We start from the raw sequence: 17,637 nt of genomic DNA on the forward strand, positions 1-17,637 counted from the left end.
CACACACTAATTAACGTACACACAGTCGGTTGGTGTTTGAGGTTTTTTGGGGTTTTATTTGTATTTATTAAGGTAAAGCAGAACTATATAAATGGACACTAAGAGCGAATCACAGCCTACAGAGCAGAAAGATTCATCATATCATACATTCAACTATTTTACATTTCCTCTTTTATTTTTTATTCTTTTTATTTCTGTTTATTTCCACGAGCCCGGGAGAGTAATGAACTATAAACACACTTAAATAAACTCCGCTCTGATTCTATGGCTTAATGAAATAATGCTGTTAATAACCAGATCACCACTTTAATCTTTCCTTTAAAAATCAAAGAAAGAACAAAAAACATTTCATCCATTTTGGTTAAAATTAAATGAAATTAAAATGTGACACTTTCAGCTTAAACTTTGCATCACTCGCCAATTTCAACCCTCACAAACTCAGAATTTACAAGCTAAAGAAAAGCAGACGTTCAGTCCATGATTGAAAACGGCTCCTGATGCACTGCGCTCCCTACCGGAGCTGGTGAAGTACTGAACTCATTTCATCTGTAATCGACCAAAGCGACGTTTCTCTCCTCTCACGCGCAACCGAAGCTACGATACAGCAAAATTAAAAGGGTTAAAATAGCAGGAACGATAAAACTAAATAATTAAACATATAAGGCAAATACACAATCCTCAGCTTAACCAATCAGAACACAGGGGGGCGTGGCCTGTGCTAGTCTGTGCCACGCGCCCAGCACTGCAGAGGGTAGATTGATCGGAGGGCAGCATGTACGCAGAGTCCAGGATAGGGTTCCTGCCTGTCTCCATCGGGGCCCCGTGCTGGCCGGAACCCGGGGCCCTCGGTCGTGCCAACACTAGTGGGCGTGGCTTCTCAGAAGCTGTTTTAAAGGTTTTAATGTTGTGTGTTTTAATCCCTTTATTATGTGAGCTGTGAGGTCTATGAGCACCAGCAGCTGCAGCTTTTCCTTTCCTCGATCTTCAAGTAATCGGATGAGTAACGAAACTTCGTTCCGTAAACGATCGACCACGAAAAAGCACGACGCTGGAAACGATCGAGCAGAACAGAGCACAATCACACGGAAGACGAGAGGAAAACGCTGGACCACAGCGCGGTCGAGAGGGTCAGGACGACGTTGGCATGGCGATGGCGGCGGGGATCACAGTGGCACGAGACAGAAAACCAGAATAATAAGGCAACTGGATCTTCATCATCATCATCATCCTCATCAGGATGGAAACGGTGAAAGATCTGTGAGGGATTAAATCCTCCTCTCCGTCTTCATCCCTCAAACAAACTGAATAATAATAATAATAATAATAATAACACATCGCCCATCGTTCAGCCGCTCCATCTCAGGCTGAATCCGGCGTCCGTATACTTATGGTACCACGAGAAATGAAGGAAGTTCTGAGAGGAACGCAGCAGCGCCTCTCTCCATCTGAATGATGATGTAATAATAACGGAAGAGCTGGATCGATTCTCCCTCGGCGCCGCCGCCGCTCAGTTTTTGCATGATGTTTGGGTGAAGTCAAGCCCAAGCAGCAGAGGATTATGGGTAATGGGCCGCCGCAGAGAGAGAGAGGTGGACTGGACTGGGTTAGTTTGGTTTGGAAGCAGAACTGGGTCCGGGCTGGGAATCGAAGGCGTTGCGTCCGGAGGACTGGGAGGGGTAGCGGCGACGCCCCTCACCGCCGGAGGCGTGGCGTTTGCGCCCCTCGTCCATGGGAGGCTGAGAGGAAACAAAAACAGCAGCTATTAGATCCTCTCGCCACTAGAGGGCGCAGCACAGAGACTTTAGGAGAAGGAAACGAGCTGGAGGTTCCGATTCACCTCAGAACCACTAATCACTCAGACAGACGGAGAAACCCGAAGGTCGTCTGTACTCACGTCCACTCTGAAGTCCTCCAGGCGTCTGAACCTGCTGAGGTACTCCTGCAGTTTGGGGTCGATCTCCAGAGTCTTGGCTTTAGAGTATTTCAGGAAGGCCCAGAACTTCTCCAAACCGTACAGCTGACCTGAAGATCCAGAACATACAAAATATCAGCTACAAACTCCAGTTCACTGAAGTTCACAGTGAAGGAAGAAGGTTCTTTGGTCTTTCTTGCTGGTTTGCTCTTCACTAGTCCATCCGTGATCATCACGTGATGACCAACCATCAGACCAACCATCAGACCAACCATCAGACCAACCATCAGACCAACCACGCCTTCGTCTTTCCCCGGGTCCCTAAACGTCCTGCTGGAGGTCCTACAGAAGACTGAGGAACTTTGGGCTTTATAATAATTTTTCAGTCTGAATGAACCTCCACTGTTCCACCACACATTCACACCTTTCCATATTTATATGGACACCTTAAGAATCTGCACTTTATCGTGATCGCTGATGTGAAATCAAACTGCAGTCTATATATTTTTAACACATTACATTTTCAAACACCCAGTATGTAAGGCGTGTGTGTGTGTGTGTGTGTGTGTGTGTGTGTGTGTGTGTGTGTGTGTGTGTGTGTGTGTATTACCTGCTTCATAATCTCTGACGGTTTCCTCTTGGAAGTCTTTGAAGACCTCGGGTCTGAACTTTCTCTCCAGTCCGTAACTGTAATAACGGAACAAACACTCCAACCCGTACCTGCACGCACACACACACACACACACACACACACACACACACACACACACACACACAGAGTTAAAAGACTCTAAAGAGTTTCGTGAGTGTGTTAGAGGAGTGATGATTGAGGGTCATGTGATCGTACCTGTACCCCTCCTTGCCATCCTCCACCCCCAGCTGTCTGAACTCCTCGTACATCTTCTTGTTGAAGTGATCACGCAGGAAGAACGACCAGAAACGGAAGAGTGTGTTCATCTCCTGAGACTGACCAATCCCCAACCGCTTCCTCTCTGAGACACCAGAGAAACAACCAATCAGAATCTACAGCTATAACACACACTCACTAGTGTGTGTGAGTGTGAGGAGTGTGTGTGTGTGTGTGTGTGTGTGTGTGTGTGTGTGTGTGTGTGAGAGTGTGAGGAGTGTGTGTGTGTGTGCGTGTGTGTGAGAGTGTGAGGAGTGTGTGTGTGTGTGCGTGTGTGTGAGAGTGTGAGGAGTGTGTGTGTGTGTGTGTGTGTGTGTGAGAGAGTGTGAGGAGTGTGTGTGTGTGCGCGTGTGTGTGTGTGTGTGTGTGTGTGTGAGAGAGTGTGAGGAGTGTGTGTGTGTGTGCGTGTGTGTGAGAGTGTGAGGAGTGTGTGTGTGTGTGCGTGTGCGTGTGTGTGAGAGTGTGAGGAGTGTGTGTGTGTGTGCGTGTGTGAGAGTGTGAGGAGTGTGTGTGTGTGTGTGTGTGTGTGTGTGAGAGAGTGTGAGGAGTGTGTGTGTGTGTGTGTGTGTGTGTGTGTGTGTGTGTGTGAGAGAGTGTGAGGAGTGTGTGTGTGTGTGCGTGTGTGTGAGAGTGTGAGGAGTGTGTGTGTGTGTGCGTGTGTGTGAGAGTGTGAGGAGTGTGTGTGTGTGTGTGTGTGTGTGTGTGAGAGTGTGAGGAGTGTGTGTGTGTGCGTGTACCGTTGAGACAGCGTCTTCTGTATTTGTGGTAGACGTGTTGGGTGTGAGGAGTGTGTGTGTGTGTGTGTGTGTGTGTGTGTGTGAGAGTGTGAGGAGTGTGTGTGTGTGTGTGTGTGTGTGTGAGAGAGTGTGAGGAGTGTGTGTGTGTGTGCGTGTACCGTTGAGACAGCGTCTTCTGTATTTGTGGTAGACGTGTTGGGTGTGAGGAGTGTGTGTGTGTGTGTGTGTGTGTGTGTGTGAGAGTGTGAGGAGTGTGTGTGTGTGTGTGTGTGTGTGTGTGTGAGAGAGTGTGAGGAGTGTGTGTGTGTGTGCGTGTACCGTTGAGACAGCGTCTTCTGTATTTGTGGTAGACGTGTTGGGTGTGAGGAGTGTGTGTGTGTGTGTGTGTGTGTGTGTGTGAGAGTGTGAGGAGTGTGTGTGTGTGTGTGTGTGTGTGTGTGTGTGTGAGAGTGTGAGGAGTGTGTGTGTGTGCGTGTACCGTTGAGACAGCGTCTTCTGTATTTGTGGTAGACGTGTTGGGTGAAGCCGTTCTCCTTCAGCAGCTCGTGTGAGGGGTGCTGGAACTTGGGCAGAGACTGAGGGGTGCAGCCGATGTTCCCCAGTGCGGGTGTGCCCTCTGACGGACTGGCATTCGAGCTGAACACACAGAGAGGAGTAAACACACTGAATCAGGGCGGCACCCACGCCAATGTTTTCATTTGAGGCAGCATGGCAGGACAGTCTGCAGTTGTAGGTGTGTGTAGGTGTGTGTAGGTGTGTGTGTGTGTATTACCTGACGGAGGCGGTCCGTGACCGGTGCTCCCGAGAGTCCATCACCCAGCCCACGTGGCACTCCATCGGTGGATTGGAGCTGTGGCGCGTCTTTCTCTTACGGGGCGTCTGAGGAACACAAACACACACCACCGTAACCATCACGGTTCCTCCAGGAACATCTCGTTAAGATCTCAGACCATCACAGAAGAAACCACTTCCTCAACACTGTACATGAGGAGGAGAGTGTGATGTACCACAGTCAGACATGACAACGGCGCCTCCTGCTGTCTGAATACAGACAGAGCGGCGAGGCTCTCCGTACGTGCCGAGACTCTAGGTAAGAATCCTCTGCTGGTCGGTGTTACGATCCACATGCTGATTTTGGATCAGCAGAGGGCACACAGGGGAATTGGGTACATCCAATATTAGATAAACAGTGTGTGTGTGTGTGTGTGTGTGTGTGTGTGAGAGAGTGTGTGTGTACCTTGGCATCGACAGGTCGTCCATCCTTGATGACGGGGTAGAAGCGAGGCGTGTGTGTGTTGTGTTTGAAGCGTGGGGTGCGGGGCGTGTGGGGCGGGTGCGGCGCTCCGTATCCGGGCGAGTCGGGCACGGCGGTGGGTAGAGAGCGCGCCACGGCTGAGCGCTCCGGGGCGCCGAACAGCTTATTGGCCAGATCATCTGTAGGAACTACACACACACACACACACACACACACACACACACACACACACACACACACACACACACACACACACACACACACACACACACACACACACACACACTCAGCCTCTATACACACCGCTGTATGTATTATCAGGACACGCAGGGTGCAGGTTGTGGTGACGGTGACACTTACTGTTTTGTGGGCGTGGCGGGCAGGGCGGGACCTCCTGGTTGGGGTCGATGGGGGGTTCAGGGGTCAGACAGTCGAACTGCTCACGGCTGATCAGGTGCACCTTCTTAAAGTTCTCCACCTCTTGCTGCACACAAATACAAACGTCACCTTTAGAGGGGTGTGAGACTCACGACGGTGGGTTCGAACCTACAGACGAGCAACTGCACCCTATTAAACCCTTTACTTAAGGCCCTACCCTAATGTACGGAGTGTGAAGTGAGCCGTTTCCTGTGTAACACGCAGGCGCTGTGGTGAGGAGCGTAACAGCCCCCACTTCAAACTAGGGATGTCCCGATCACGTTTTTGTTCCCGATACCGATTGTTAATTTTGATCCCGATCCGATACCGAGTCTCAAACCGATACTTGTATTTTCCAGATATTGTCTAGATAAGAACTAGATAATACTGATCACACGGTGCACACTTCAGTACATTACAGTTATTCACATTAATCCAGTGTACATGTTTAACACCTGAATAGCTCTGCAGTGCTGAAGGGAAAAATGCTGCATCCAAACTATTGGCTTAATGTTTTTTTATTTTCACAAAATCAATCAAAATGAGTGAGATAATTACAGTTTTACTTTAAACTTTACATTCGAAGAAAAAAAATGTTTAATGCAGTGATGCACTAAACATGAACAGAAATCTGTGAAGCAGCTTCACTTGAATATAAGAAAAAAAGTTACTTAAAAGCATTACAGTAAAACCTGAATACCAAAATAAAATGGACAGGCTCTTTTGTTATGAAGGAAAGTCAGTTCTTAAAGTGCTTGTATTGTGACGATGGTTTGATGGACGTTTCTACTCCCACCGCCTCGTGAAACGCTCACATTACAGACGTTACACTTCACTGCTGGACTTGTTTCACTTCCCAATTTAAAGTATTTCCACACAGCGGCCATGCTGACGTAAAACAAAATATCGGGATTACGATCGGGTTTAGTAAAGCCGATATCGATCAGTTAAAAAATGCCTCGATCGGCCCTACTACATCCCTACTTCAAATTCTATAATCATTTCTATTACACAACATTCTCTCACCTCAGGCGTGTGTGTGTCCATTCTGCCCCAAATTCAGCTTCACCCAGGGGAACAGGACCGCCCCACAGGGGGGTATTTATTCTCACACACACACACACTGCCCCGCCCATCAGCACTCAACACAATACACACTAACACAAAACCAAAACAACAGAGTCCTGTCTCATCCAGAACACACACACACACACACACACACACACACACACACACACACACACACACACACACACCTCTACGTTCTGGTGTGAACCAGTGAAGGTTCCTCTTGTATCCACACACAATCAGGAACTCCAAAGTGGGCGTGGTCATGCGGAGAAATTATCCATCCTTGATGTTACCGTGGTGACCAACAATTCGTGCACCCCATCACACAGGTAGAGAAGCCCGGATACAGCGTATAACACAACAACATGGTACCACCTACATAGTGCAGAACCTGAAGCTGCTGGAACATGGACACCACTGTCCACAGTCAAGCAAGCTTTGTTTCTCTTCTGTCCACCAGCTTTGAGATGCTGATTTTGCACTTCATTTAATCCCACTTAGGCTGTGAGGAAACCCGAAGTGTTACAGGTGTTTTCCATCCTAATTATATAGGCACAGAGACGTACGTGAACCATACTACGATTACCTTGATGGTGGCGTACTCGGGCTCGTACGAATCGTGCCACAGGTCCTGCTCGTAGTAGAAGAGCCCGTCGTTAATGACCTTCACCAGCTCGTTGGTGAGTTTGGAGCGGGACACGTGGTTGCCGGTTCGGTCTCCGCCCGGGTGCTTGCGCAGGTACGGCGGGGTCTGGGTCACGATCAGGATCTTGTTGAGGTCTATGTCGTCGATCTCTCCGTCCGACTCCTCGTCCGACCACTCGGTGAAGGTGTTCTTCCTCCCGTCCATGGCCTCCATCTCCTCGTCGAACAGGAAGTCCAGCTCCTCGGGTTCGTCCGGATTCCCCGGGATCAGGGCGGTCCGAATTTCCTCCAGCTTCTGAGAGCACACGGGGGGGGGGGGGGGGGGGGGGGGTCATTAGAGTAGTGTGTGTGTGTGTGTGTGTGTGTGATCAGTGCAGTGTGTGAAAATGATTAGTGTAGTGTGTGTGTGTGTGTGTGTGTATCATGAGTGTAGTGTGTGTGTGTGTGTGTGTGTGTATATCATGAGTGTAGTGTGTGTGTGTGTGTGTAGTGTGTGTATCATGAGTGTAGTGTGTGTGTGTATCATGAGTGTTGTGTGTGTGTGTGTGTGTGTGTGTGTATATCATGAGTGTAGTGTGTGTGTGTGTGTGTAGTGTGTGTATCATGAGTGTAGTGTGTGTGTGTGTGTGTGTGATCAGTGCAGTGTGTGAAAATGATTAGTGTAGTGTGTGTGTGTATCATGAGTGTTGTGTGTGTGTGTGTGTGTGTGTGTGTATATCATGAGTGTAGTGTGTGTGTGTGTGTAGTGTGTGTATCATGAGTGTAGTGTGTGTGTGTGTGTAGTGTGTGTATCATGAGTGTAGTGTGTGTGTGTGTGTGTGTGATCAGTGCAGTGTGTGAAAATGATTAGTGTAGTGTGTGTGTGTATCATGAGTGTAGTGTGTGTGTGTATCATGAGTGTTGTGTGTGTGTGTGTGTGTGTGTGTGTGTGTGTGTGATCAGTGCAGTGTGTGAAAATGATTAGTGTAGTGTGTGTGTGTGTGTGTATCATGAGTGTAGTGTGTGTGTGTGTGTGTGTGTGTATATCATGAGTGTAGTGTGTGTGTGTGTGTAGTGTGTGTATCATGAGTGTAGTGTGTGTGTGTGTGTGTGTGATCAGTGCAGTGTGTGAAAATGATTAGTGTAGTGTGTGTGTGTATCATGAGTGTTGTGTGTGTGTGTGTGTGTGTGTGTATATCATGAGTGTAGTGTGTGTGTGTGTGTAGTGTGTGTATCATGAGTGTAGTGTGTGTGTGTGTGTGTGTGTGTATATCATGAGTGTAGTGTGTGTGTGTGTGTAGTGTGTGTATCATGAGTGTAGTGTGTGTGTGTGTGTGTGTATATCATGAGTGTAGTGTGTGTGTGTGTGTGTGTGTGTGTATATCATGAGTGTAGTGTGTGTGTGTGTGTAGTGTGTGTATCATGAGTGTAGTGTGTGTGTGTGTGTGTGTGTGTGTATATCATGAGTGTAGTGTGTGTGTGTGTGTGTGTGTGTGTAGTGTGTGTATCATGAGTGTAGTGTGTGTGTGTGTGTGTGTGTATATCATGAGTGTAGTGTGTGTGTGTGTGTAGTGTGTGTATCATGAGTGTAGTGTGTGTGTGTGTGTGTGTGTAGTGTGTGTATCATGAGTGTAGTGTGTGTGTGTGTGTATATCATGAGTGTAGTGTGTGTGTGTGTGTATCATGAGTGTAGTGTGTGTGTGTGTGTATATCATGAGTGTAGTGTGTGTGTGTGTGTATCATGAGTGTAGTGTGTGTGTGTGTGTGTATATCATGAGTGTAGTGTGTGTGTGTGTAGTGTGTGTATCATGAGTGTAGTGTGTGTGTGTGTGTGTGTGTGATCAGTGCAGTGTGTGAAAATGATTAGTGTAGTGTGTGTGTGTATCATGAGTGTAGTGTGTGTGTGTGTGTGTGTGTGTATATCATGAGTGTAGTGTGTGTGTGTGTGTAGTGTGTGTATCATGAGTGTAGTGTGTGTGTGTGTGTGTGTGTGATCAGTGCAGTGTGTGAAAATGATTAGTGTAGTGTGTGTGTGTATCATGAGTGTAGTGTGTGTGTGTATATCATGAGTGTAGTGTGTGTGTGTGTGTAGTGTGTGTATCATGAGTGTAGTGTGTGTGTGTGTGTGTGTGTGTATATCATGAGTGTAGTGTGTGTGTGTGTGTAGTGTGTGTATCATGAGTGTAGTGTGTGTGTGTGTGTATATCATGAGTGTAGTGTGTGTGTGTGTGTGTGTGTGTGTATATCATGAGTGTAGTGTGTGTGTGTGTGTAGTGTGTGTATCATGAGTGTAGTGTGTGTGTGTGTGTGTGTGTATATCATGAGTGTAGTGTGTGTGTGTGTGTGTGTAGTGTGTGTATCATGAGTGTAGTGTGTGTGTGTGTGTGTATATCATGAGTGTAGTGTGTGTGTGTGTGTAGTGTGTGTATCATGAGTGTAGTGTGTGTGTGTGTGTGTGTAGTGTGTGTATCATGAGTGTAGTGTGTGTGTGTGTGTGTGTATATCATGAGTGTAGTGTGTGTGTGTGTGTATCATGAGTGTAGTGTGTGTGTGTGTGTATATCATGAGTGTAGTGTGTGTGTGTGTGTATCATGAGTGTAGTGTGTGTGTGTGTGTGTATATCATGAGTGTAGTGTGTGTGTGTGTAGTGTGTGTATCATGAGTGTAGTGTGTGTGTGTGTGTGTGTATATCATGAGTGTAGTGTGTGTGTGTGTGTGTGTGTGTGTAGTGTGTGTATCATGAGTGTAGTGTGTGTGTGTGTGTGTGTATATCATGAGTGTAGTGTGTGTGTAGTGTGTATCATGAGTGTAGTGTGTGTGTGTGTGTGATCAGTGCAGTGTGTGAAAATGATTAGTGTAGTGTGTGTGTATCATGAGTGTAGTGTGTGTGTGTGTGTATATCATGAGTGTAGTGTGTGTGTGTGTGTAGTGTGTGTATCATGAGTGTAGTGTGTGTGTGTGTGTGTGTGTGTGTGTGTATATCATGAGTGTAGTGTGTGTGTGTGTGTGTGTAGTGTGTGTATCATGAGTGTAGTGTGTGTGTGTGTGTGTGTGTATATCATGAGTGTAGTGTGTGTGTGTGTGTATATCATGAGTGTAGTGTGTGTGTGTGTGTAGTGTGTATATCATGAGTGTAGTGTGTGTGTGTGTATATCATGAGTGTAGTGTGTGTGTGTGTGTGTGTAGTGTGTGTATCATGAGTGTAGTGTGTGTGTGTGTGTGTGTGTATATCATGAGTGTAGTGTGTGTGTAGTGTGTATCATGAGTGTAGTGTGTGTGTGTGTGTGTGATCAGTGCAGTGTGTGAAAATGATTAGTGTAGTGTGTGTGTATCATGAGTGTAGTGTGTGTGATTAGTGCAGTGTGTGTAAGTGTTTACTATAGTGTGCGTGTGTATCATGAGTGTAGTGTGTGTGTGTGTGTGTGTGTGTACCTTGGGGCGGGCGGGGGAGGGACGAGGGCGTTTCTTCACTTCGATCCAGCACTCCGAGTCCAGGTCAGGCAGACTGGCCGATAAACCCTTGGGCATCGTCTTCAGGTTGGAGACTTCATCCTGCTTCTGCTCCAGCAGGGTCCGGGAAGAACCTGCTCAAACACACACACACACAATATTGACCGACCCGGACACACAGTGCTGTAGAATTCGGGCAGATCTCACCTGGCGTGTAAGGCGTACCTGTCCCGGGGGGGTGGCCGTCGGCGCCGGTGCGAGGGATAAACTCGGGACAGTTGATGAGCTGCGAGAAATCGGTGTGTGTGTGTTCAGGAACCGTCAATCCAGGAAGAGGCCACTTCTCCGGTTCCTCCTTACACCTGATCTTCATGTTCAGGATCTCCACCTCATTACTGTCCTTCAGAGCCTGAAACACACACACACACACACACACGAGCGTGTGAAGTTACAGCCCGACTACACAGGTCTCGGTAATCGGTAGGTGTGTCAGGGTAACGACGTTACCTCCAGGATGAGGTTGATGTCGGTGGTGAGGGCCTGCACGCGGTGGAAGCTGGCGATAAGCGCCACGGGCAGGAAGCCAAACTCGTCCATCTTCCTCCTCAGGAATATATCACGCTGCAGGTTCCCCACGCTGAAGTAATACTCGCTACGACACACACACACACACACACACACACCCGAGCGTTATTAAATCCTTTATTAACTCGTCTCTGTGCAGCGCCGCCGATCGGCCAGCAGAGGGGGTCATCCCGGCGGAGGGGATTCCTCATAACGGCAGCAATGACCCCCTCTGCTGGCCGATCGGCGGCGCTGCACAGAGACCCTCGCTCATAATTCTATTGATAATTCGTCCGTAATTTCTATTCACATCTGTCTCTTGATGTACTCCTTCAGCAGATCCTGATCCACGCTGTAGAGTTCGCTGCTGCTCATGCTGTCGTAGTAATAGGTCACCGTGCTGGAGTATTTAGAATCGCACGCGCCGTCCTTCCCCTCGAACTTATGTCCGTACTGGTAATCGTAATGACCTGCAGGCAGAGGAACACCGGTGTTACACTAACAGAGCGTGGAGGGGTGATATAGGTGTTGCTGAACCTTCCTTTACCTTCCGTTTCACAGACGGAATTATAACCAGAGCCACACACTACCATCCTCGACTGGTCAGCAGAGGGCGCACTTACACCGTTCTCTCTCCACTTACAGACACACAGCCAGTCGTGTGTCCGTGTAGCTGCCCGACCGGCTGATAGCACACCTGAGATTTGTCCCCAGGACCAGATCAGACCAGCTGTATTATCGACAATGAGGGATTCAAGTGTGCCCCTGTAGTACAAACCTCTTCCTCCTCTACCTCGTCCTCTTCCTCGGCCGCGTCCTCGTCCTCTACCTCTGAATCCTCCGCGGAACGGAGCGCCGTCACTCTTCACGCTCGAGACCTCGTCGTGGTCGTCTCGGAACTCTCGCTCGTACTTGCCGCTGTGCCAGTCTGCGCACACACACACACACACACACACACACACACACACACACACAGATAATTGACTCTCAGTGCGCGATACAGATCTCCGTATAAACCTGGTGTAAGTGAAAAGAAGCGGTCGGTGCTGCATACGTGTCTGAGGAGGTAGTACAGGTGAAATACCATCAGGGAATCAGATATGACTAAATTGGGAGGGAAATTTGCTGTGTTGTTGACCGGAACACTCAGACGACTGGCTGTGCCTGAGGAACAGAAGGTCGAACTGGTTCATAATTGCTGAAGTGCCCTCTACGGGCTGCACAGTAGCAGATATAGGGCGTGATTGCATGCTGCCCTCCTCAGTCAGAAAGGGGGACTGCAGCAGCAAAGAAAAGTTCCATTAGGGAACTGGATATGACGTGATAAAGATACCAAGATACCAGGGAGAAGTAGAGTGGCGAGTCGAAGTGGTGCAGCACTAGAACACATCACAGAGGAGAGCCGGCTACGTCTAAACGCTCTCCTGATTCAGCCTGGGTTGTGATGTCATACCTCTGAGGTCGTTCCTGGTGTTGTGGTGAGCCCTGGACGTCTCTCCCTGCCGGGCGTTGTTCCTGGAGGCCGAACGTTCTCGAGGTCCCTCAGACTTCACCTCGATCATCAGAGGAACCCAGCGGTGCTTGTTTCCTGTAACGTACGGAATCGCTGATGAATATCTGGACCTGCTCGGGTCGAAACATCTCAACATCTCCGCTGGATTAATATCCTCACCTCTCCTGCGCTGAGAGTTCTTCTGAGAGTCCTCCTCTCCGTTCTTCTCCTCTCCTGAATCATCAGATTTGGCCTTTTGGTTCTCCTTGCTCTCCTCGCTCTCCCTCTTCTCCTTACTCTCTCTCTTCACCATCACCTTCTTACCCACCTGAACACACCAACGTAACGTCAGAACCTACAGGAACCCCTCAGAACCGCTCTTACTCTCACACGGCTGAATGGGGCCGCAAAGCTCAAGGTATTTGGTTCACAAACTTTTGGACAGAACCACATGTGACCCAGTATGTAAAAATGATCTGATCGTATCCTAAATGTTGATGTGATGTAATAAACTCACCTGCACCTCCTTGGTGGCGATTTCTCCAGGTGTCGGCCAGTTGGTGGCATCACCAAAATCACCGACCTACAGGAACACACACACACACACACGATGCATCACATCAACATGTTCCACATCAGCCACCCTGAAGAATCGTGTGTGTGTGTGTGTGTGCGGGTGAATATAAGTGGTACCTTTGCTCCTCTCCGGGGTCGAGGGTTTCCTGCTCTCACCACCTTCGCTGGAGCCGTTTGTTCTGAAACACAAACACCAAAACGATTAGAGTGAGAAGATCCTCCACCCACGGCACAAACCTCCGAGTTCCAAGACCCAACCAGAGGGCATCAATAACAGAACAGACACCCCCAAAAAATCACTGCTCGTCTGAATGAGCACCTCTGTGACCCAACGACAACTCTACAAGGTAAAGCTTTCACAACTGTAACTCACAGAACCTTGGTGTAAAGAGCACAGAACCAGGACCCCTGAGCAGTCATTACAATAACAAACATCACCAAGACAAATCGACACTGGAAACGTGAAACTACATACAGAACAGAAAATAAACCAGCGGCAGCGGGAATCGACCCCGTGTGACCCTCCCTCCCTCAAACACGCCGAATTGTGTTCTGTGCCTGCGGGAGCCGCCGCCCTTCTCCTATCTGAGTGGGTACAGACCGGCCCGATGGGGCGTTTTCTGATCTGGCCGCTACCGTGTGCCGTCTGCACAGGAGGAGATAGTGAGGAACCTTCAACTTCACCCGAACCCCAGCGAGGGCCGAGACTACAACTGAGGTGACACTTGGACTCTGATCTCCTCGTCCTGACACTCTTCTCTTCCAAACCTTTACTAGAAAACTGGGCCGATGACATCACTGGTCTCTGGCGTGACTCCCCAGAATTAAAGCAGTTGAATAAACCAGACGATCCATCAGTGCAAAAACTGTAGTCATGTGATGCAGACACAGTGATGTCACTGGTCCCGTTCTCTCTGGCTTTTTGTCATAAACTGATAAAGTAAATATAGCGTCATTTTAAAACGATTGTTTAAGCTTCGTAAATGTCTGTTTAAACATATTTAAACATGGTAAACAATCGTTATCTCGACTGTTTGCAGAAAATAAATGACATTACAGAAAAACCACCGAAACGCTCGTCCCCTTCATTAAAACAGAACTCAGCCCAACTCCACACCTCTCCTGAACCAATCCATGGGCAGGTTTGAGGTTAATTGGTAAATTAAAAGTTGTTCTTTAGTGTTTCATTGCTCATCCAGATACAAAAATTCCAGCATTATAAGGGCAGCATGAGATCAGGTAAACACAAACACATTCCCACCATCACACAGCCTGTAACATCAGATTACACAGTACAGACATGCAGCCATGTTGAGGAACGTCCACCAACCAGTGTTTTCATGCTCAGATTACACTAATAATCCAAACACCTGAATGATCTGATTCAGTCTAATCTTAATCAATCAGATCTGATCAAAATACCCTCAATTAAGCAACATTTATTTAGATCAAAGCAAACCACACAAAACATGCAAATCTGTTTCACCTCTTTTTAAATTAACAGTCTTATAATCACACGGTTGCATGTTCGAGTGGCACCAATAATACCTGCACAATCACTTAGTCACTTTCAGCAGTTTCATTCTCTCTCTCACACACACACACACACACACACACACACAGTAAGCAGTTTAGTGTCTGTTGGATTGTTGCTCAATCACATGCTTTTAAACCACGTTGTCGCTCATGCATTCACATTACAGCCTTTAACTGTGATCAGATGTTATATTATACACACATAGACGCTTAACGTATTAAATATACATTAAATATACAAATATAAACAATATAAAACTATAAAACCTGATACATACAAACGTGTTTGGTTAGCCACGAGCTAACTAGATAGCATTACTAACCAATCAGACACACTTTAACTGCTCATTTATGATTTGATCTGTATATAATTCTCAATCCGACTAAAAACGTTTGGTTGTGTGTGAGAAAAAGCATTTTTATAATAAATAGTCATAAATCAGCCACACACGCCAACACGTGGAGCTCATCCGGGTACTTTACATCACAAACGCGAGCTGACAAGAAAAAGAAACGTTTTTAATCGATGTCAAACACAAATATAAAATATTAAAACAATAAAAATAAAACGACATCATAAAATCTAACTGAAACGTGATGATGAGCATGTAGGTGCGTAGTTTAGCGAGACGTTAGCATGTTTACCATATGTTAGCCTGTAGGCCCGATGCTATTGTTAGCACGCATAGCAGCATAAAGGCCTGAGAGAACTTAGTTAGCGTAGCTTAGCATAACAGTTAGCATCTCTGAGGTAATTCAGGCTACAGCTAATTAACCTTGTAACTTTAAAATATCACAAAGTCCAGACAAAAACGACAATTTATGTTTTTACTCATATTTGTTCAAATAAACCTAATATCGAGATTAAAATATGACATTTTCTATCAGATAAATATAACAAAAACGACGTGTTACATCATTAACTGATAGCTACAATCTGTAAGCTGGTTCTATTTTATTTAGATTTAAATTGAGTAACTATTTATTTATATAAACATTTACATATAACATTAATAAACTAAATATTTTAATCAATACTGACTCACAATAGGACAAATATGCAGAATGTTGGTTGGTTTCTTATAACAGATGAGCTGAAGGATGTAATAAAAGTATTAAATAATAACTACATAAATCCATTAATATATATTTCACATTTATATAATGTCTCTGTGGTTTGTAAAGTTATTATTTGTAACAGAGATGTCAGGAATGACTTGCAATATGCAAATGAAGGTTAAAAGAACAATCTTTAGTGGATATTTAACTTTTAACACTGAGATTTTCTTTAATTATTTATCTCATTAATTTTATTACTATATGAATGTTTATACAGTCTGAGTTAATAATGACTATCATGAAAACACATTCAGATGCAAATAAGATTAAACTTTCTGTATTCTGATTCTTCTGACTTAAAAATAAATATTTTGCTTTAATAAAATTCATGCTGAGACAAACTCCAATATAGAGTCTAAAATAAATAAAAATACTGTTTTAAATCTGAGATTTACCAACAATACTAACCAACTATTACTGATAATAAGCTATTCAATTCACAGTAAACAGTCTTAATAAATCAGAATCTGATTAAAATATTGTGCTCAGATAAATAAATGTTAATGTTTATACAGTCAGTAACAGAGTTCAGACTGCAAAGCCAAAATAAACCAACATGTGAGTGAGTGTGAGTGTTTAATAATTAAATCTGAATAAAATTCAGCTGATATGAGGAATATGAGAATATATCACTGCTTAAAAGTAAATGCATTCGGAATTTATTCTTATTATTCTGTTATTGTCTGTATTTTCTATTTGTTTATAGTTGAATGTTTGTTGGAGGTCTGTGTGATTTGTCTGACGTGTTCAATAAGTGTGAACCCACCTAGTAAATAAACCACCAAATAACACTGAGTACCATGTTTTATACTGTTCACATTCTCTTTATATTCATTTATATTCATTCAGTATTCTGCATTCTTATCTATTAATATCTGATCCGATGTGTTATTGTAGATGCACTACTGTATTTAATGTACAGTAGTCTGTTTTTAGGTACTGTGAAAGTTATTAATAATAATAATTAAGTACATTTATTAGAAATGTTATTGCCCCTGTAACACTACAGTTTTTCCTGAGTGTTTAGTTATTAATAAGATGCACAGCAGTAAAAACATCTACACACACACTGGGTTTGACCTCTCAGTTTGTGATGAATCTGTGGTTAATTCTGGCTTCATAACGATTACAAATCAAAATCAAGTGGAGGTTAGACACACATTACAGTGTAGTGAATACATTTCAGTATCACTGCACACTGTCCGCGGTAGAGCGAGCTTTAATGCTATAACTGCAGCCCACACTCAGAGCAGCATGATCAGCCATGTGGGCAGAGGGTTTATAGCGTTAGCATTAGCATTAGCATGGCTGTTAGGACTGATCTATGACAGCTGGCCTACACCACACATCTGCACCATCACCGCTTCCAAAGTGTGCACAACCCGCACAGAAAGGCTCCACCGAACCACAGCGGGAGCAGCACCGGCTTCCAGGGCTCACTCACCTGGCGGCGGGTTCTGTCCGTTCATGCTGACCGCGTTCAGCTTCTTGGTCCAGGGATTAACTCTGGGTGGAGGCGCCTCCTTCAGCTCTTTCTTCCTCCCGTCCTGCGCGCTCTCCACGTTCTCCTTCTCCTGCTGCTGCTTGCTCTCCTCACCGCCCGGCTCGGGCTCCGGTTCTGCCTCGGGTCCCGGCTGCTCCAGGGCGGCAGGATTGTCCGGATCCTCCGGGTGCAGGAGGGCATTACTGGGCAGCAGAGTCTCCACCTGAGTGGCCATGTCTGCTGTACTCAGCCCGATCTGCTCTACAGCTCACCAGCGCCTGATCAAACAGCAACCAGCCGCAGTACCGAGCGCTTTCTCCCCTGAGTGCGCTCCTCTCTCCGCTCCGACTCCTCACCGAACAGAACCGAACAGAACCGGGTCCGATTCTAACCGGATTATTGAAAATCCTCCACCCGAACACACCGAATTATCTCAACATGGGAGAACACCACGCGACAGACGGGGGCGCGCACGTACGCGCTTGTAGTCAGGG

The 17,637-nt window shown here is 46.3% G+C and overlaps 1 protein-coding gene across 2 annotated transcripts; it reads right to left on the minus strand.

Annotated features, from left to right (window-relative positions):
* Positions 1–33: 33 nt before the first annotated feature.
* Positions 34–17,600, minus strand: larp1 (La ribonucleoprotein 1, translational regulator). 2 transcript variants are annotated; one of them, XM_063011029.1, is made up of 19 exons: positions 17,105–17,600; positions 13,123–13,184; positions 12,947–13,012; positions 12,610–12,757; positions 12,391–12,525; positions 11,716–11,865; positions 11,248–11,407; positions 10,881–11,025; positions 10,599–10,782; positions 10,356–10,507; positions 6,886–7,239; positions 5,172–5,295; positions 4,794–4,999; positions 4,329–4,435; positions 4,035–4,192; positions 2,760–2,904; positions 2,523–2,632; positions 1,895–2,022; positions 34–1,736 (listed from the first exon to the last, which is right to left on the minus strand). In XM_063011029.1, exons 1-19 carry the CDS (start codon positions 17,376–17,378, stop codon positions 1,605–1,607), a joined length of 2,940 nt encoding a protein of 979 aa, XP_062867099.1. In that variant the 5' UTR covers positions 17,379–17,600; the 3' UTR covers positions 34–1,604. The 2 variants fall into 2 exon arrangements, with proteins under 2 accessions (XP_062867099.1, XP_062867098.1); XM_063011028.1 differs by having other exon boundaries at positions 12,391–12,757.
* Positions 17,601–17,637: the final 37 nt, after the last annotated feature.

Source organism: Trichomycterus rosablanca, chromosome 16, assembly GCF_030014385.1.
Source record: "Trichomycterus rosablanca isolate fTriRos1 chromosome 16, fTriRos1.hap1, whole genome shotgun sequence".
Classification (NCBI taxonomy): domain Eukaryota; kingdom Metazoa; phylum Chordata; class Actinopteri; order Siluriformes; family Trichomycteridae; genus Trichomycterus; species Trichomycterus rosablanca.